At 42.3% G+C, this 20,762-nt stretch overlaps 1 protein-coding gene across 6 annotated transcripts in view; it reads left to right on the plus strand.

The window, feature by feature from the left end:
• SP100 (SP100 nuclear antigen) overlaps positions 1-20,762 on the plus strand; it is a 98,002-nt gene that overhangs the window by 35,866 nt on the left and 41,374 nt on the right. For 4 of the 6 annotated variants that reach the window (XM_015069229.3, XM_053215926.1, XM_053215928.1 and 1 more), the window contains exons 2-11: positions 4,735-4,897; positions 6,191-6,359; positions 9,806-9,889; positions 12,147-12,209; positions 12,853-13,002; positions 13,460-13,543; positions 16,354-16,500; positions 17,214-17,294; positions 18,823-18,906; positions 20,482-20,574. In XM_015069229.3, coding sequence (XP_014924715.1) covers positions 4,735-4,897; positions 6,191-6,359; positions 9,806-9,889; positions 12,147-12,209; positions 12,853-13,002; positions 13,460-13,543; positions 16,354-16,500; positions 17,214-17,294; positions 18,823-18,906; positions 20,482-20,574 — 1,118 coding nt within the window. Of the gene's footprint in view, positions 1-4,734; positions 4,898-4,930; positions 5,222-6,190; positions 6,360-9,805; positions 9,890-12,146; positions 12,210-12,852; positions 13,003-13,459; positions 13,544-16,353; positions 16,501-17,213; positions 17,295-18,822; positions 18,907-20,481; positions 20,575-20,762 lie in introns of those variants that run through there. The other 2 variants (XM_053215929.1, XM_015069231.3) reach the window with 2 other exon arrangements.

The following is a 20,762-nucleotide window of genomic DNA, read 5'->3' on the forward strand; positions in this document are numbered from 1 at the left end:
ACAGTCTGGTCAGGAGATGTGGTGTGGGCAGGGGTTTCTGCTGGTCTTCTGGGGAAGGGCCCTGCCACGCTGGGACTGAGGCAAACTTGACCGAGAAGGGCAATATGAACATAACGCAGGGGTGTGCAATCTGGTGTAAGCAGACTAGGCAGCCCGTGTCAGTGCTGTGCTGTTTACTAAAAGGTGGTTCTGTGTTGATGCTGAGGTGCAGGGGAGGGAAATGGCATCAGCCAACTGCTTTTTCCCCAGAGAGGGGTCTCCATGTTTGCTGCTCTCAGGAAAGCACTCCCAGAAGAGTGAATATTCTCCCCCTGTGCATTCCAGGCATTTTTCACTGTTTTCATGCTGTCTGCCACTGGGTTGCTTGCCTGCATTCTCTCCTGGAGCAGCACATTTCCCTCAGGGCTCTATCCCAGCTAACCCTGCTGACTTTTAAAACTCCAAACTTTGGGGAAGTGCTCTGGTGGGGGCCTACACTGGTCTTCTGGGGTAAGGTGTCACCACACTGGGACTGAAGGAGGTTTGGCCAAGAAGGGCAGTCACACCTTCTTGGAGTGCAGGGAGCAGGCAGGCTAGGCAGCCAGTGTTGGCATTGAGCTGCCCGGGTCAGGTGGTTCTGTGCTTATGCTGAAGGGCGTGGCGGGGTGGGGGATGGAAATGATACCTGCGGGCAACTCTGTCCCTTGGAGAGGTGTCTCTGTGAATGCCTTCTCTCAGGGATGTGCCCCAAGGAGGGTGAATAATCTCCCCACTGTGTGCCCAGGTGATCCTCAAGTTGTGCTGTCTGTCCGGTATTGTTTCCCTGCCTCTTTTCCAGGAGCAGGGCAGTCCTCTCAAGGCTCTATCCCAGCCGTGCCCAAAGACCTTTAAAACTCACTGGAGTTCACTTCAAGCCCCATTGGTTGCAAGAACTCACTAAAATCAGCCCCTCTCATTTCCCCAGCCAACGGTTCTGAGGAAGTATTCTCCTTGTGCATATCTCTGTATGCTCCTCTCTCACCTTTCTTTGCAACCAGGGCTTTCTCCCCTCTGCAGCATCCCACTGTCCCTTTCTCCCCCAGACCATGTCTCCACACTTCCTACCTTCTTCACTGTGGCCTCTTCTCTCCCTCTACTTGTTCAGTTTGTTCTGTCAGCCCTCAGGCTGACTTCTCGGGTTTTCAGAATGATTTGTTATCTAGTTGTGTTCAAGGGACAAGATGATCCTAGGGTTCTCCTACTATGTTACCGTCTTAGCTCCTGCACCAACAATCTCTGCTTTGAATTAGAACGTTTACACCATTCATACTGAAAATACTTATTTACATATTTATCAATATCTACCATCTACATTATTGTTCTTTATTCATTACATTTGCTTTGTTTCTTTTTTCCTTCTTTTTCTACCTTGTCTGGTTTTAAGTTAGCATTTTATATGAGCCCATCTTATCTTTTCTATTAATATATCAGTCGCACTTGTTTTCTTTAATTTTTTTCATGTTTATTTTTTGAGAGACAGAGCATGAGTGTGGGGGGGCGGGTGGCAGAGAGAGAGGGAGCCACAGAATCCGAAGCAAGCTCCAGGCTCTGAGCTGTCAGCACGGAGCCTGATGTGGGGCTTAAACTCACGAACTGCGAGATCACGACCTGAGCCGAAGTCGATGCTTAACCGACTGAGCCACCCGGGTGCCCCCTAAGTGCTTTTCTTTTTTAAGATTGGAAACAAGACAAGGTAGTCCATTCTCCCCACTTTTCTTCAACATTGTGTCTAAACTCCTAACCATTACAATAAGAAAGAAAAAGAAATAATTGTTGGGGGGAAAAAAAGTAAAGGGGTTTTACTTGATTCTTTATTTTCTATAAAATCCAAAAGAAATATATAAACACATTATTAGAATACAAGAGTTTAGCAGGCTTATAAATATGTGGTTAACGTTTCTGAAAATTAGTTTATTCCCATACAATTATAACAAGCAATTTAAAAAGCAATACCATTTAAAGCAATGCCAGTTTTAAAAAAGCAATACCATTCTTAGTTAAGAGTAAATTTAATGAGAGATGTATATGACTTCTTTATGAAAACTATAAACATTTCTAGACAAAATTAAGGAAAACCAAATAAATGGAGAGCTATACAGTGTTAGCAGATTGTAGTTCAATATCATTAAGATATCAGTTGTTACCAAATTTATCTATAGGTTCAAAGCAAACCCTATAAAAATCCAAAAGGCTTTTCTTGTAGAAATTGACAAAATGATTTTAAGAGATATATAGAAAGCCAAAAGACCTAGAAAAGTCAAGACAATTTTTCCCGAATTGGCTTCAAGATTTTCTATAAGCTATACTGTGCAAGCCAATATGCTGTTGGCATAAGGATAGACAAATAGATCAGTGGTGCAGAATAAGAAGTCCAGAAATAGACCCATGCCTACATTGTAAGTTGCTTTGTGAATATTTTCATTAACTTGTGATAGGCAAAGATTTCTTAGTACCTTAAGGTTTTTACCACAGAAAAAAAGTGATGGATTTGGCTTCATCAAAATTAAAAATTTCTCCTCATCGAGCCAAAGCATAGGAGACTGTTAAAAACTGAGAACAAACTGAGGGTTGATGGGGGGTGGGAGGGAGGGGAGGGTGGGTGATGGGTATCGAGGAGGGCACCTTTTGGGATGAGCACTGGGTGTTGTATGGAAACCAATTTGACAATAAATTTCATATATTGAAAAAAAAATTTCTCCTCATCAAAACACATGGTTAAGCAAATCACAGACGGGGAGAAAATGTTCATAATACATAAATCAAACAAAACAATTATTTCCATAATAGAAGACAAGCTGCTACACATCAGTAAGTAGTCAAAGATAACCCAACAATAGAAATCGGTCAAAGACTTGAACAGACACCTTAGAAAACAAGATGCATAATTGCCAATGAACGTGTGAAAGTGTGCTCAACATCATTAAAGTAATACAAATTAAAACTATCCAAGATACCACATCATACACATGAGAGTGGCTTAAGTTAGGAAAACTGTATCTAATAGGCTCTAAAAAACAGTTTGGCAGATTCTAAAACAGCTAAGCATATTCACACCATGCCCCACTCCTAGTTATTTACACAAGAGAAACGAAAGCATCATACCATAAAAAGATGCCTACAAGAACAGCAGCTTTCTTCACACAAGTCTCAAACTGGAATCAATCTAAATAACCATCAACAGGAAAATGAATAAGCAGATTGTGATAGGTCCACACAGTGGAATACCTTCAACAACAGAAAGGAACAGACTCCTATTCATCCAACAGCATGGGTAACAAGCAAATGTCAGGCACAGAGCATACATGATGTATGATGATTCCATGTACATGAAATCCAGTAACAGGCTACATTTGCACATGGTGATAGAGAGGTCAGCAATGTTTGCCTTTGAGAGGTTGCCTGGATCCAGGGGGTCAGCTTGTAGGTGGAGACGTTAGACGTACACTGTTCTATTTGCCATTTTTAAATTAACACGTAAGTTTCCAGCACCATCCCTTGTGATCTCCACTGCCTCTTCAGGGCTCTTCAGGGCAAACCAGTTGTTTTTCTGACCTCTGGGAGCATCCTTCACCTACAACAGCAATTAGCACCCCTCTGCCCACTTTTGTCTACGGATTTTGATGGAAATCTCTCTTGTTCTCATTGCCCAGCGATTCCCCTTGCCAGTGTGAATCCAATTTCTTTATTATCATTTTAGCAGGGCTTTTAATAAAAGACAAGACACATGCTTCTTTTCAACCTGCAGTCTTTGAACTGAAACTTGTTTTTTTCAGGGATGTTTCACAATAATGTGACATCATTATTCCCTGAGGCACGCTAAGTACTGGGAAGTGGCAGTGATTCTCTTCTGGTTTGGCAAAGAAAGCTTCTGAGTCTTCATGATACTAGATGTTGATTAAAACATTATCATCAGAGCAATAAAATGATCAACTAAGAACTGGAATTACAGACTCCAGTTTAAAATTAATTTCACAGGAAACATCAGTGATTTGTGAAATTCACGTGCCTGAAAAGATTCACTAGCACAGACAGATTTATATTAACACAAAGCAGGGCAGATGTCCCAGGAGAAATGTTTGATACTCTTGTGAAATTATCAATTTATACTGTGTCATATCATTATTAACCACATCCTATCCTTTATAAACTAGGTTTATAATATTAGCAGGATGGTATTTCTCTTAACAGCTCTACATCAGAAAGGGGACAGCTTGTTTTTTCTTTCTGATATTATTTTTCTCTTAGTTGTTAGTTAGGAAGTATTTTCAAGGTTAGATTTTTAGTCCATTGCTTTCTTTTTTTTTTTTCAAAACTGTTTTATTTGAGTGTGGTTTATTCCATTGCTTTTCATTCCTCTGTTCACTATATCTCAATTTTGTTTAAATTTAATTTTTTTCATTACAAAAATATTTCAGATATGTGAAGATATCTTTACAATGGCTTTGATCCAGACAGACTGGAACAGACTTTTTCAATCCTGCATTTAAGTCTTTCTTTTTTTTTTTTTCTTTTATTTCAGTCTTTCTTAACCCTCATGCTTTCTTCATAATGTCTTTGCTTATTGCTTTAATTCCATGTATTCTGTTTCTACTCGGGACCACTTAACTTATATACGTTAGTTTTTCACAGCTTATCCTTTATATATAAGTCTTACAGCCACTACAAACATCTTGGAAATCTCGATGACCATTTTCATATGGTATCCTTCCTTCCTAGGGTGTCTGCAGAAGACCAGAGCGTCGATGACACACTCATCTATGAGACTGTATTCAAACACTTCAAAAGACACAAGGTGGAGATTTCAAATGCAATAAAAAAGACATTTCCTTTCCTTGAATGCCTCCGTGACCGTGAACTCATCACCAATAAAATGTATGAAGTAAGTGACATGTATTATGTCACAATACGGTAAACTGGCCCCAAATGAAATTGTATTTTAATACCCTGGACGCAAACATCAAGCACAACTGGCTGACTGAGGAGTCCCCTATGAGTGGGAGGCCTTTCCAAGTATTGTTGTAAGTGTTTCCTCTAAGGCAAAAAGTGAAAGGAGAATCAGTCATCACCAGAGGCAGCCCTGCTTCTCACTTAGGGACTGGAGCTCCGTGGTGCCCACTGGACTTGGATCTGAACCAGGAGTTCTCCAGAGATGCGTAATGCCTTGTAGGAATGCATAGAATATAGCATAAACTAAGAATTAAAGGTAATTTTAATGAATTGCTGTGTAACGTAAATGAGTTAATTTAATAGAATAATAATTAACACATTTCAGCGGACATCAGTTTGAGTCCTTAGATCTGAAAACATTAAAGCCTACAGGAAACTGGTGTCCTGTTAGGACAATATGTGGGAATTGATGATTGTTCTTCTTTCTCCAGCAGTTTTCAGCTATTAGGGTTCTTTTCCTTTTTTTCTTTTTCTCTTTTTTTTTTAATGGTACCTCTGGAGTCTTGGAATTTGGGCGAATTTTAGTAGTAGGCATTAGTGGAGACACAGAGATGCAAGTCTTCCTTTTTTAATGTTTATTTATTGATTTTGAGAGAGGGAGAGAACAAGCACAAGTGGAGGAGGGGCAGAGAGAGAGGGCGAGAGAGAATCCCAAGCAGGCTTCTCACTGTCAGCACACAGCCTGGCTAGGGGCTCGATCTCATGAAGCGTGAGATCATGGCCTGAGCCAAAATCAAAAGTTGGACACTTAACTGACTGAGCCCCCCAGGTGCCCCAATGCAAGTCTTCTCTTTGCCCTATGAATATGCTTTCTCTGTGGCCACGTTCACAAAAGGGGAAAACTGTCACCTGCTTTCCTTGAGCTCTTTAAGGCCGAGCCAGTCCAGGGAAAAGGCAAGCACAGCTGCTCATCCTTCCTAAACACGTACTCCTAAAACATCTGGCCAGGTTCTTAAAGGGATACATATTATTTAACTTTGAAACCGTTACTCTTCAAAGGTGCTCTCACGTCTAATGTAAATGACGGCGAGGAGATCAGTTTTACAAGTGAATATTTTTAAGGAGGAAGGAGTTACACACAAATATGTAGAAACTCTAAAACTTTATATGAGAAGGTACCTATGGAGGGAACCTGGAATACATTACCCATAAAATCACTTTCTGGGGGCTCTTCTGTAACTTGGAAGTCTGTATTTATATCTTCTCTATTCAATATTTTTTTAAGGATTGTCAAGATTCTTGTAGAAACCTGGTCCCTGTACAAAGAGTGGTGTATAACGTTCTAAATGAGCTGGAGAAGACATTTGACCTGCCACTTCTAGAAGCATTGTTCAGCGAGGTCAACATGCAAGAATACCCTGATTTAAATCACATTTATAAGAGCTTCGAAAATGGTAATTAGGCTTATTATCTACCTTTTGATGTTTTATATTTTTTCTTTTTTTTTTTTTTTTTTTGCACAGGTGTATATTGAGCCACTACAATTTGCTACATACAGTGCCGGGCAGTGAGGATATAAGAAAACACAAATCATGAGCCTTCTTAAAGCTTATGGTATAATGGCTATGGTACAACACCCACCTGGAGGTCTGCTTAACTAGGCCTTTAGACTCACAGGATAACCGAGGCAAATAGCATCAGATTGACTTAGAAGGACACATTACAGGAAATACAGCATCCCAACAGGCCAATAGCAGTTGCTCCTCTTCTGTGGGACTCCTTGCAGTGGTCCACACTGCAGTCCACCAAGTTGACTACTACCCAACTCAACTGTCAGCTTAGCTATGGATAAAGGACCCACCCTGGCTTAGCAGCACCATGCCCATGGGTATCAATATCTCATGTAACAGTGCTGTAGTTGTAAGTTTCAGAGACCTCACAAGGGACAAGGAGAGTTAAAAGAGTCACCACACTGAAGGAAGACCAGAGTGTGCTTTGTAGCCTCCAGATAATCCCTCCCAATCCACATGCACTTTACAGTCATTTTTAACCCTAAACTAGGGCTAAACGAGGGCTTTTTAAAAAAAGTTTTTAATGCTTATTTTATTTTTCAGAGAGCTACACAGACTGCAAGTAGGGGAGGGGTAGAGAGAGAGGGAGACACAGAATCCAAAGCAGGCTCCAGGCTCTGAGCTGTCAGCACAGAGCCTGATGCGGCGCTTGAACTCATGAACCGTGAGATCATGACCTGAGCAGAAATCAGATGCTTAACCGACTGAGCCACCCAAGTGACCCTACACTAGGTTTTAAGTAGGCTGATGTTGGCCTAATAACACAGGAGAGAGGCCACCTTGATTAGGTTTCCAGGGTAATGAGCCAGAAAATTAACCCAAGGTTAAATTTACCCTTAAAGAAGGAGAATTGTTGTTGTTGTTGTTTAATTTTTTTAATGTTTATTTATTTTTGAGAGAGAGAGAGAGAGCAGAGGAGGGGTGAAGAGAGAGGAGACACAGAATCGGAAGCAGGCTCCAGGCTCTGAGCTGTCAGCACAGAGCCTGATGCAGGGCTTAAACTCACAAACCGTGATATCACGACCTGAGCCGAAGTTGGACTGTCAACTGACTGAGCTACCCAGGTGTCTTGGAGAATTGGTTTTATTAAGTCTTTCGGGGTGAAACAAACATTATTCAAATAATCACAAAAACAATGCTCTGCCAGATGTTCTACAAAACTAAAGGTTTGATTCTCGATTTTTTTCCTGGGAAAGCATGATTTTTTATTTTATTTTTTAAATGATTTTATTTTCATTTATTTTAAGGCCTGCAAGAGTTAAGAGAATGCTTGTGTGTGTGTGTGTATAATGTTTTTACTTGCCTAGAAAACCTTTTATTTCAACAGAGTTTAGTGTCAGTGGAGTTCTCCAAATAAGGGAGAGACACATCATAAGAAGAAGGCTCACATGTCCTGAGGAGGGCTGGCATTATGGGATCAGGCATGGAGTGTCCAAGGGTCCAGCGTGTCTTCAAAACAAAGACAAATTTGATGGGGCGCCTGGGTGACTCAGTCGGTTAAACGTCCGACTTCGGCTCAGGTCATGATCTCGCGGTCCGTGAGCTCGAGCCCCGCGTCAGGCTCTGTGCTGACAGCTCAGAGCCTGGAGCCTGTTTCACGTTCTGTGTCTCCCTCTCTCTGACCCTCCCCCATTCATGCTCTGTCTCTCTCTGTCTCAAAAATAAATAAACGTTAAAAAAAATTAAAAAAAAAACAAACCAAAAAACCAAAGACAAATTTGATTTGTCTCAGAGAGTGAGAAGCAGACTGTGGACCTGATTTGTGAGAGATAAGTTTGAAGAAGATTTTCTTCAAAGAAAGAAAAAGCTAAGAAATTAGAAGTTTATTAATAGGCAATAAAGAGATATCAACAGTTTTATAAGCAAGGAAAAAATTAAAAAGCATGTGCTTTGTTGATTTGTGTCACCAGTAACCTTATCTGAGAACAAAATTTCTACAGCAAGTCAGTACAGTTAGAAATGGAATAAAGGAAATTAAATACCTAATCAGAAATTTCAAGTCAATATTACATTTGCAACCAGGATGCCCTGGGCCATGGGAACAAAGGGAATGGTGGTTACATGTCAACTGCCTACATCTCAGGGGCTCTGATCCTCTCCGTGGACTGCAGGGACCCCCCCCCCCCTTCCAGGTTCACTGTCCACATCACACGTGTTAGGTTCCAGGGCTCCCCGAGCTGGGGTGACACGCACCTACACTCGCTGCTGCCCACCTGTCCCTGCGGAGGTGGCAGTTGTCACCTCCCAGACCCTGTTGTCCCCGGGAGCTGTTGGTCAGCGACCCAAAGCCAAGATTCGGGGGGCTGTGGCCCGAGTGCAGCACCCTCTCCTGCGCCCCAATCCCCACCTTCATCTGGTGCTCAGAGGCCCCTGAGCCCCCATGGGACCCTCCACGCACAGGCCCCCTTCACCTTTCTCTTTGTTCTCTCTTATCTTCCACCTGGTTTTCCCAGGATCTGAGGCCACGTCCTGGGATGACGAAGCACCCGTGGCTCCCACCGTCCAGTGGAACTCACCCCACTGGCACTGCCCCAGGAGGAGCTCCCGTCATCAGCCCTGAGGCAGCGGGTCCCCTCCTCCCTGGCGCCCCCTCCTCTCTGGACTCACCACAGACAGCCCTCCCCACCAAGCTTCCTGGTTCATTTCCTTCCTCCCACGTGTGCTAGGCCACCTGCAGGCAGGGGCGCTGGGCTGGTGTCCCAGCCTCCGGAGCCCGGAGCCCACGGGGAAGGCGTCTGCGGTCGTCCTCCAGCGCTGCAATCTGCTCAGTGCTCAGAGCTGCGGAGTGTCCTTTGTTCCCGGGACCTGGGCCCCTGGGAGGTCTGTCTCGTTCCTCCTGGTGTCCCCTGCTTTGTGTCTTTGGGAAGCCCTCACCCTCCCTACCCCAACCCTCCTCTTGTCTAGCAACATCTTTAAAGTAGCTGGGCTTTCTCTTTCATACCCAGGGATCTCTCTAGGAGCTTAGCTCATCTCCCAAGGAAATCCCTGTTTCTTCCTTTCAGTTTGAACAGTTCAGAAACACATTTCAGTCCTTTTACTTATTTTGATACATATATTTCCTGGCCATCCACAAATTCTTTTACAAGGCTAATAGGATCATGATGTTTTCCTTTATCCTTATATTGGAGGAGCTCCTTCTCTGTGTGAGAAACATGGATTCTCTTGCTGGGAGTTCTCTTTTCTATCCCAGGGATGATGGGGGAATTTTACAAAGAGGATCAGAGACACTGAGCTTGGGGGATGGGAGTTGGTAACTGTGCAATATTGAGGTATTGTTTCTGGTCTCTGATGGGGATCCCTAATTGCCTCCTCTGTCTCCCTCTCTTCAGCAATCCAAGAAAAACTTAGTTACCAAGAAAGTGATGGAGAAGAGGTGGTGAACAGTCCTAATATCCAACTGAGCCTTGAACAAGGTGATTGTAACCTGATAAATACCGATTCTCATCTGCAAAGAAGAAAAGGAGAAAGGGAACTCAGGCCCGAGTCCTGAGTGGATTTGGGGAATCAGGAAAGAAATGTTAAGGACCAAGGAGAAGGCAAGGAGCGGTATTCGTGTGAGCATCTAACCAGAGGCAAAATCCTGGAGGAGTAGCTATGACAAGAGACTATTGGCCCAATAACCAAGATGAAGGGACAGAAACCCAGTGTGTCAGTAAAACCAGATTTAAGCAGATTAACTACCAGGAAGTAATTGTGATTTAGAAAGGCCCCTATAGGAGAAGATCAGTGTTAAGCTGTGAAGGGCTAAGAACTGGGCCCATGGTCAATATTAAATGATGGCAGATGGGACCAATTTCAATGTGGGGGATGTTGTTCAAGATGCTATTCAGAGAATGCCAGTCACAGAAAAGAGGAAGTGGTACAGAGGTGGAGGGGAGGATGTGGGCACTTTGAGGGAGAGAAGGAAGGGAAATGAAAACAGGGAAGAAAGGGTTAAAAGAATAGAAATAACCATGTTTTTTTTTTTAAAGCTTGTTTATTCATTTTGAGAGAGAAAGTGCACGGGAAGAGGAGGGTGTGGGCAGAGAGAAGAAGAGAGAGAATCCCAAGCAGTCCCTTTGCTATCAGCACAAAGCCCAGCACAGGGCTCAATCTCGCAAACCATGATCATGATCTGAGCCAAAATCAAGAGTCAGACACAACTGACTGAGCCACCCAGGTGCTCCGAAATACCCATGTTACTAACACCTCACTGATTAAACATTTGCTGTGACGGTTGTAGGTTTGTAGCCTGACAGTGCTCAGGCTGCCACTGGAGGTTAGCCTTGCTTGTGTGCTCATTTTGCAGACCCTGTGGGCCTGGAATCAGATGAGCAAGGATGAACCCAGGCATTTTGAACCCAGAGCCTGTGTGTGTGTGTGTGTGTGTGTGTGTGTGTGTGTGTGTGTGTTGATGGAAGTAAAATTCACATAACATAGAATTAACCATTTTATTTTATTTTATTTTATTTAAATTTTTTCTTTTTAATGTTTATTTTTGACAGAGAGAGAGAGAGAGAGAGACAGAGCATGAGCGGGGGAGGGGCAGAGAGACAGGGAGACACAGAATCGGAAGCAGGCTCCAGGCTCCGAGCTGTCAGCACAGAGCCCAACGCGGGGCTTGAACTCATGAACCTTGAGATCATGACCTGAGCCGAAGTCGGACGCTCAACCGACCGAGCCACCCAGGCACCCTGAGAATTAACCATTTTAAAGTATACAGTTTAGTGATATTTAGTGCATTCAGAATGTTGTGCAGCTACTACGTTTATCTAGTTCCAACATATTTGGATCACCTTAGAAGGAAGCTCCGTGTCACTCCCTATGCCCCTCTTCCCGAGCCTCTGGCAACCACTAATCCAGTTTCTGTCTCTTTGGATTTACCTCTTCCAGACATTTCATGTAAATGGAATCATACAAACATGGACTTTGTGTCTGGCTTCTTTCACTCAGTGTGATGTTTTCAAGGTTCATCCATGTTGTAGCATGAATCAGTCCTTCATTCCTTTTTATTAGTGGTTAGTATTCCCTTGTATGGCTATATAACATTTTGCTTATTCATTCCTCAGTCAGTGACAGTTGTTTCTACCTTTTGGCTGTGACAGAGTCTGCATTAAAAACCCTGTACTGCCATTCCAGTAATCTAATGAAAAAGACAGAAACATGAGACAAAAAGTGGGAAATATATGCAGAGAAAGATACAGAAAAAAAAAAATACCAAAAATGGGAGAATCAGACCCAGAATCCTCATGAACAGGCCAACGAGATAGACTGAACAGATGTGAAAAGGGAGGGTGTGGAGGGAGAGGAGGTAGGGACAAATCCCCAGAACTTTGTAAGAACCCAGGTAAGTCTGCTGGTCAGGGCAGCTCTGGAAGCAGAGGTGGCATCACTGTGGCCACGGGAGTCAGGATCAACCATCTCCAGTTACTTAAGTACCTCGTGTAGGACACTCAGTGAGATGGCTTGAACAAGGCCCTCGTAGCCTGGGATGCGGGCGACCCTCGTCCTCCACTCTGCCATCTGGGGTCTGACTACAAGAGTTGTGTGGGATTTGCCAAGCCCACATGGCCTCTGTATTGATACCTGGAGGGGATCTTCACCTCCTACTTTAAAAAAAAGGGGATTGGGGAAGAACAGCACAGACCATACTTCAGTTTCTGAAAGAAACTTTCAATTTCTTCCCCTTAGGAACTGGTGAAAACTCATATCGAAGCCTGACCTGGTCGTGCCCACAGTCCTCATCTTACAACGGTCTGTTCCTGTTGACTGTATTCTGTGATCCCTTGCTGTTCTCGTTCCATTCTGGAATGTGCTAGAAGGGTGGGGGCTGCTTCTTTGTATCGCTGGTTACCCAGAATGTCCATCTTTCCTTCTGCAATTTCTCCAAGGAAGTCCTGGGGTGTTTGCCCTGGAATTCATTCCTTACCTTCTGCTGCTCTGCTCTGCCCTCTATCTCTGGACACTGTCCCCTGTGGACTTACTTGCCAGCTCCTTTTGTTGCTGGCTTCCTGTTGAGTTCCCGACATGGGGCGCTAACAAGAGATTGGAGAGTAGGAACAAGGGAGAAGTCGGATCTGTCCATAATTCTGGCAACGGCTGCATCTCGCCCATGATACCACTTCCCACCAAGCATGCCAGCCAGGGGCCAGCTTCTATCCACCCATTGATCCTGGCCTCTGGGCTCACCCTCTGGCCCTCCCACAGCTTACTGTTAAATATTCTTCCGGTTCCTGCATTCTTTTATTTGGACTTCTTAGCTGTTCCTTCAACTGCATAACCAACCCCCTGGATTAAATTCCCTCTGCTGTAAAAGCTAGAGCGATTTGTATTTTCCTGTTGGGCCCTGATTGATATAGAGGAGAATAAAACATCTATGAATCAAAACATGGTTTAGGTACAACCCCATCTGAAAATGGACTCTTGGAGAACCTCTGTGAAACAGAACAGATAAATGCAAACAGAAAAGATACAACGAGTGACAAAAATGATGCACTAGAAAGCCAAGAAGCAAATAAAGAGTGTGCCCAAGAGTCTGAGCCAGCAGGTAAGACTGATTGCCTGGGTTTGCATGAGAATAGAGAGGCCAAGGAGTCCTTGCTGGTGGTAGAGAATGGAGTCTTGCACAACCCAAGGAAATATCTATTAACAAAGAAGGGGAAACTCATGCAGACACAGAGGGGGCAGTAGTGGAGGCTAATATATTGATGGGAGAGACCTGGAGGAAGAAAAGTTAGGAAGGACTAACAAAGAGACAAAGGATGAAATTGTGCAGTACCTAATCGGGGAAGAGAGACAGAAAGAAAAGTCAAAAGAAGTCAGGGAGAGATTGGCCACAGAATCACTGAAGCACAGACACTTTCATGAGGTGAAGGTGGCAATATATGCAGACAAGCTATAGTAGAAACATGAGAAGAAAAGAGAAGTCAGGTGAGATGCAAAATGGAAATGGGCAGAATAAGGTCCCTCTGTCAGGCCTCAGCTGTGGTCTATTTTATCCTCAGAGTCCTGTGAACAAGCACCTATCCACGTGGATAATGGAGATACAAGAGAAGAGACACCCAGCACATTGCCCTGTGATGAAGAAAGTAATTGTTACTTTTCCTACCAATATTCTAATTCTATCCTTGTTTTTCCATGAGAAAAAAAGCTTTCCTCTTTTCTCTTTCTACCAACCACCTCTCTGGCCCTATCCAAGACCCACAGCCTTGTGCACAGCCTCTGACTACTTTTAAGTAAGCAAGCAGGAAACAGAGCTCAGGTCTTTAATGGAGGGTGTGTCCCTGATGAGAGGATGTGAGGAGAGAAAATATGAAAAAGTGAACCATGGAACACTGGTGGCAAAGTACATGAACTACATAGGTTTTAGATAAATTGGCATGGAATCCAAACAGTACCACTTTGTGGAGTTGATGAAAAGGAGTAATTTGCAACTTGCTTTTCAAAAGTTGTAGCAGAAACATGGAAGCCATGCGTGATGCTGCTGGTCAGTTTGTGAGTACGGAAGCCCCAGTGAAGGACTTGTAGGAAAGAAGTGACAGATGGAAGGACTTGGAGCAGGGGACAGTGGCACAGGGGGAGAACTTTGATGATCATTGGAATGCTTGAGATGGGGAAGATGAATAGAAAGAAAAAATCAGTATAGAAGAGGCACTTTAAGAAACAAAGAATAGGAGAAAGTAGAAAATGTAACAGAGAATGGATACACTGAAAAATCGGGTGGAGGACAGCAGGGCCAGTTTTCAGGGGAGGCAGTGAGGCCCTGGGGCACATGTAAAGAAAATCTTACTCTTGGTTTCTTGTGCCCTCACAACCTCCCCTGCCCCATCCTAGACACTGCTGGGCCCTGGGAGACAGTGATAAAAAAATGTTGAAAAAAAGATCATGATAGAGAAATATACAGAAAGAAATGAATACCAGTAAATAGAGAAAATGGGAGGAGGCATAGAGAGAACTATGTAGAGGATAAGTTAATGGACCATAAATGAAAAACTGGTGAAGAGTGGACCAAATGATGAGACAGAAGACAAATCAAGACATTGTCCAATTTGAAGAGTCAGTCACTGGAAAGAAAGCACAACGGGCCCTTTCTAAGACCGTTGAGAAGGGTAAGGTGTCTGCAATGACCAAAATGGCCTTCTAACCCCCTCAGATAAAAATAAGCATTTACCCAGGCACTTCATTTCTCCATGGCTTCAGTCACCATCTGTGATCTATGGATTCCTACACACACATCTCCAGTCCGGACCTGCTTTCTAGATTCATCCCTTCAAGTGCCTAAATTTTTGTATTCAAAGATCTGAAAGCTCTCTCTATTTGGAGGCTGTATCAGTTATCTACTGCTGTGTAACAAACAATCCCCAAATTCAGTGGATTAAAACAACTGACTTTATTTGCCACTTCTGTCAATTCCAACTTTAAAATATGTCCAACTTGCTCATTTCTCTCCATCTCCAGGATGCTCACTCTAATCCAGATTCCTATCACTTCTCACTTCAAACAGAGGAACTCTCCTGCTGGCCTCCTCCCTGTATTGCTCCCCTCAGATCCATTCTCCACACTTCAGCTCAATGGGCATATCAAAAATGCAAACCAGTTCATATGTCTTTCCTATTTAAACCCAGTGCCTTCTTGTGGCCCTCAGCATGAGGTCGACACAGCTTGGTATGGAGTATTGAAGGATACTTCCCATGCAGTTGCATATTCCCCCCTCATTCTCCCTTCCACCAAGTTCCCACCACACCAAATTCCATTTCTTTACTTGAATTTTCCTAGATCTCTCAATTATATCTCTGCCTTTACACATGCTTTTGGAAAACAGTTTGGTATACTCTTTCAAAGTTGAAAATACACATAGCCTGTGACTCAGCAATTGCATTCCTCAACAGAAACCAACAGAAATGCACATTGTTCAAAAAAAACTAAAAGAAATGCACATAAGGTCAGTACTATTCATAATAACTAAAATCTTGAAATGGCCCAAATTCATTTTTATGGTTTTATTTTTAATGGGTTATTTCTACAATGGAATACTATACAGCAGTGAAAAAGCAAAGTGAATACAGATGACTACCACACACATAATGCTGAGAAAGGGACGTGAATTGATCACCCTGCCCCATGACAGAAAGACAGAGAAATAGCAAATGAGAGAGAAAAGGCATGATTCTATTTATACAAACTTGTGTATATTTTGGAACTGACAAAATTATCAGTGGAATTACTAATCAAAGTGGTGATTAATTTGAATTACATGATGGAGACAATTAGTGGGAGGCATCACTAAAAGGCTTCCATGGTATTAGTAATCTTTTATTTCTGGACCCGAGTGATAGTTACCCAGATATGCTCACTTTGTGGTGATTCAAAATGTATGATTTGCTTATTTTTATCTATGTACATTATACAGAAAATATAATTTTAATTTTTAATTTGTTTATGTTTACTTATTTTATAGAGAGAGTGTGTGCATGTGAGCAGGGAGGGGTAGAGAGAGAGAGAGGGAGAGAGAGAAGCCCCAGCTGACAGCACAGAGCCTGATTCAGGGCTTGAACTCATGAACCGTGAGATCATGCCCTGAGCTGAAATCAAGAATCAGATGCTTAACTGACTGAGCCACCCAGGTATCCCAATATACTTCTTATTTTTAAAAGAGCAAAAAGTAACTCATAAAAGGATGGGAAGAGAAAATAAAAACAAAAAACCTCCAAAGCCCAGAATCCATACAGGCACAGAGGAAGGGACACAGTTAAGCAGCAGTAAGGGAGAGGGGTGGGAGGTGAAGCTTCATCCCTGCAGTGGATTTACAGGGAGAAGGACTTATCAATAGGAGTAAAGCATGTTTACTCCCTTTGGGGGAGACAAATGAAAATTCTTCATTTATTACAATTTGATCCAGGAGTAGAGCTACCAGGCCATGGGATCCAAATAAATTCCTGTTCTGTATATCTGGTGGATATAAAGAAGGAAAAGCCATTTTTTAACTTGACAGTTGATCAGCAAGCCCAAGCGAGGACTAACTGTAACCAGGCCTCTGACATAATAGGTAAGTATGACTGTACGAGTCTGTAATGTGAGTCACCAGTTCCAGGCAAGGGGCTGGGACATGTCAGCAGGGTCCATCGAGGCAGTCCGGGTGGCCTTGGATGGAGGCAAGGGGTGAGGAACCAGTTAGGCAGTGAGCTCTGCAGGAGAAAGTCCCAGTAATTGGAAAAATACCAAAAGACAGAAAGGTTAGGTTTAAGTATTAATGTACAGGATACTATTTCTAAATCAAAAGAAGAAAGTATGGGGGTAGATGTGGAAGAAAAGGGAAAAAAAAGTCAGAGAGCCAAGATATTCATGAGAGGAGATGGAAGACAAAGAGAGGTATAAAGAGATACCATTGCCAGAAAGAGAGGCCTAAGTAAGAGAAATGGTCAGAGCCAAGAGGAAAGTCAAGAAATAAATTGAGAAAAAAAGATAGAGGTAGCATGAGAGCAGGAGTAAGAGGTAGCATAAGGGCAGGCATAGGAGGTCTCAGGACAGTGGGGAAAGAAGAGTGTTGGCAGGATGAGCAAAGCTGCCCTCCATGCATGGATTCCGTCACCTTTGGTTTAGGACCTGGAGCAGCCCACAAGTCATACACATTCAAGCACAGACCAGGGTGCCTTGCGTTAACTTAGCTTCCAGGTCTTTCTAGTGCTCTTTTACAGTGTTGCCTGCTCTGTGGGCTCATTGGCCCCACCTGCAACTAAAGGGTTTTGCTCCTCTGTGCAGTGATCAGCAGTGACTCTGCAGAATCCAGTGATGGAGACGAGCCCCCAGAAGCCTCCACGTCAGCACTGGAAAATGGACCTGGTAAGACAGTGGGAAAGCAGGCTTTGGCTGCAAGAATCTGAATTAAGAGCTACAGTTTGATGCATCTTTCCCTGTGCCTATTCTGTATGATAGATTCACTTTATCCTGGAATCCCATTCTCTGCATTTATTTCACTTGACCTTTTTGGGAAATGAAGGGAGATAAGAAATCATATAAGAAATATATATATATTTATAGAAGATGAGGCCTATTGCCTGATAGGTCCTATTTATCAATACATGCATCCATGTATGGATTATATAGTAGAAAGAGGTTTCCAAAATGATGATTTTGTTTTTCAGATTAGCTAGTTTCTATGCTTATAAAGTGTTGGAATTATACAATGATTTCTACAGGGAACAGAAGGCTAAATATTCCTTTATTAGAAGGTCATATTGTCTTCTGATCACAAATTGTGTCAAAAGACAACTCAGCCAGCTATCTAGTGTTAGCAGAAAAAAGATTTAGATTAAGTACTCTGAAACCCAAGTATCATTTTTGAGAGTTCTTCAGCAATTCATGGCATATATGGTGATTTTTCAAAGGACTTTTGCAAATAATACCTTACTTTTTAATTCACAACAATCTTAAGGGGTAAGGAGACTAAACACTGTTACCCTTGTTTTCTAGAGAAAACGCAATCATATCAAGGTCTTCTACAAAGTGTCATGGCAAATTAATGGGACTGACAAGACTAGCATCCCGGATTCTGCATTTTTGTTTTGTAACACAGAGCTAAAAACAATTATCAAAATGTGTTTCCTCAATTCCATGGGTAGCAGGAGCTGTCCTAAGATTTGGAGCTCTTTAGTGCACAAATTGGTGATTCGTTTTCTCTTTCTACTTTCTAGACCCATAGGATATTAGAAACATGCCTATTTGGGGGAAACATACTTGGAAAATATGTAAGAACAAATAAAAATGTTACCTGGTCTTGATGTTACAAACGAACAATAACTAAATGATATGTTCATTCTCATTGCTCACTATATCCGTCAAAGTAAAATGTGAATTTGCTTCAAATTTTAAAGAGTGCACATTTTAGCTTTGGTCTTAGGGTTAGCAAACTGTTCTAAAAGGCAACCCCAAAATATGTCTATGATATGGACACAGAGCTTATTTCTCAGCCTTGCCAACTTTCATCATGGCACCAGGTTGGCAAGGAGTAGAGGAAGCTTGCTATTGTCAACACAAGATTTCCAAGGGTTCCCTGTGTGAGAAACAGCAGAGATAGGAAGTGTGAAGTGACAGTAGAGGGGCTAAGAAGTAGAAGAGGAATAAATGTAGGAAGGTAAGGTTCAAACACTGCAAAGTTGCCCCTTGCCTCTGGGGACAGGGGAGGGAGGTGACTATCATACAAGGCAGGTGGCTTAGAAGGACAGACCAAGCAAGGCAGCACTGTTGCAGGCCATGACATGCATTGGTTTTCAAGATTTTTCTAGGTTTTCTTATGAGGAGATTTCCTGCTAATATTTCAGTTTCTTAGTCATACACTGGGACCCCTAAAGATTCCTATTCTTTTGTGCAGTGACCAATAACCTTGACTCATTAGAATCAAGGAAGAGAAAAGAGTCCCAAGAAGCTGCCTGCTCACCACTCCATATTACAGTAGGTAAGAATATTAGGATTGAAACCCTGGGTAACAAATACTCAGAGTCTAAATCCAAAGCTCTGTTTTCCTGATGAATCTTGTTTTGTGCATGCCCCATATGCCTTAATGCTATTACTTCTAGGAGATTATTTTCTGCATTTAATTTCTCTGAGCCTATTGGGACGTAGAAGGGGACAAGAAGGCATTATTGATTGTTGTTTAACTGTACCGATCCATTTGATTGGTATATAAAAAATGTAGCAAAAACAAATTGGTAAAATGACAAACTTTTTTTACTATACACTATTATATGTATTAGTGCTAAAGGTTGAAATAATATACTTATTCTCTACCTATATGCTTTAGATTCTAGCCGACATGGTAAGCATGGTGTTCCTCTATTTGTTCACAATATTGTCATTAGTCCCAAATGCAGAAAATCTTCGAAAAATAATTTGTGCTGACATTTAATTATTGGTGAGGAAATGGCCTCTGATCAGCTATTCTCAAACCCAAATTACTTAATCCATTGGCTTACATTGTGATTTTTTAAAGGGTTTTTGTAAACTAAGCTGCATTTTGTTTTCATAAAAACCTTAACAGGGAGATAGGGTAACCAGGTAATCCCAGCTTTATAGATCAGGAAACTGGAGCTAGTAATGTTTAAAAGTCAATTACAAATTCACAGGGAGAGTGAAAACGAAATTTAAGCAGGAACTCAGCATTATGAACCCATACCACCAGAACTGGATTCAGTTGAAGAAAAGTGAAGAAAATGATCATCAAAACATTATTATGATTGGGGCACCTGGGTGGCTCAGTTGGTAAAACATCTGACTTCGGCTCAAGTCATGATCTCATGGCTTGTGGGTTCAAGCCCCATGTCGGGCTCTGTGCTGACAGCTCAGAGCCTGGAGCCTGCTTCTGATTCTGTGTCCTTCTCTCAATCTGCCCCTCCCCAGCTCACTCGCTTGCTCTCTCTCTCTCTCCCTCAGGAATAAAAAAAAATATTATGCTTGTAAGCCCATTGAGTTGTCACAGAATCTGTAGACTCTTAGGTATGAATAATTATTTCTTCCCCTTTACCTTGTGGAGCCCACGGATATCAGAAAATCACCTATACCCCCCCAAAAAAAAGAGTTTGGAAAGTAGATAAGGGCAAATAAGAACTCTTCATGGTTACAAATGAATAGTGTTTTCCACAAGAGATTCATTCTAATTCTTTGCTATATCCTTCAAAGTAAAATATAAATTTACTTTAATTTAAAATGGTTTTGTTTTAACTTTTGTATTAGTTAGTTAGGCTAACAGTCATAACAAATAAACCCAAAGAAGTCAAGGACTCAAACACAGTAGAATTATTTTTTTTTTCAAGTAAACATTCTGAGAAGTTTTAGAAGTTTAGATGAAACATCCTCCATGTTTCAAGTGGGATTCAGGGAAGCTGCCAAGGGGAAGATCTGCCTTCTTCAATACCAGACTCCAAATATCCTTGGGAATATTCTTGCCCTGGGTTTTTAGAACTTCTCAAGTGTTTCCTTCTTGGTTCCTTTGTCATACACTGAGACTTTCAAGGGATATTTGCTCCTTCTGCAGTGAAAAAATTTGATGACTCTTCAGAGTCTACTGAAGAAGAAGAGCCCCCAGGAGTCTTGAGCTCAGCACTGAGAAGTGATCCTGATGAGGAGGGTAAGGACTGTCATCACTGGACTCCCAGACATGAAGAATCTGAGTTCAGAGTTCTCGTTTCCTGGGCATTTTACTCCAGGCACACTTCACAGTCTATGATCCCATTCTCTGCATTTATCACATTTGGCCACTTTGAAAAATGCAAATAGAGAAATCATTATAAATTCAGGTTTAACAAGATGACTCTA

The sequence above is a fragment of the Acinonyx jubatus genome, chromosome C1, assembly GCF_027475565.1.
Source record: "Acinonyx jubatus isolate Ajub_Pintada_27869175 chromosome C1, VMU_Ajub_asm_v1.0, whole genome shotgun sequence".
Lineage (NCBI taxonomy): Eukaryota > Metazoa > Chordata > Mammalia > Carnivora > Felidae > Acinonyx > Acinonyx jubatus.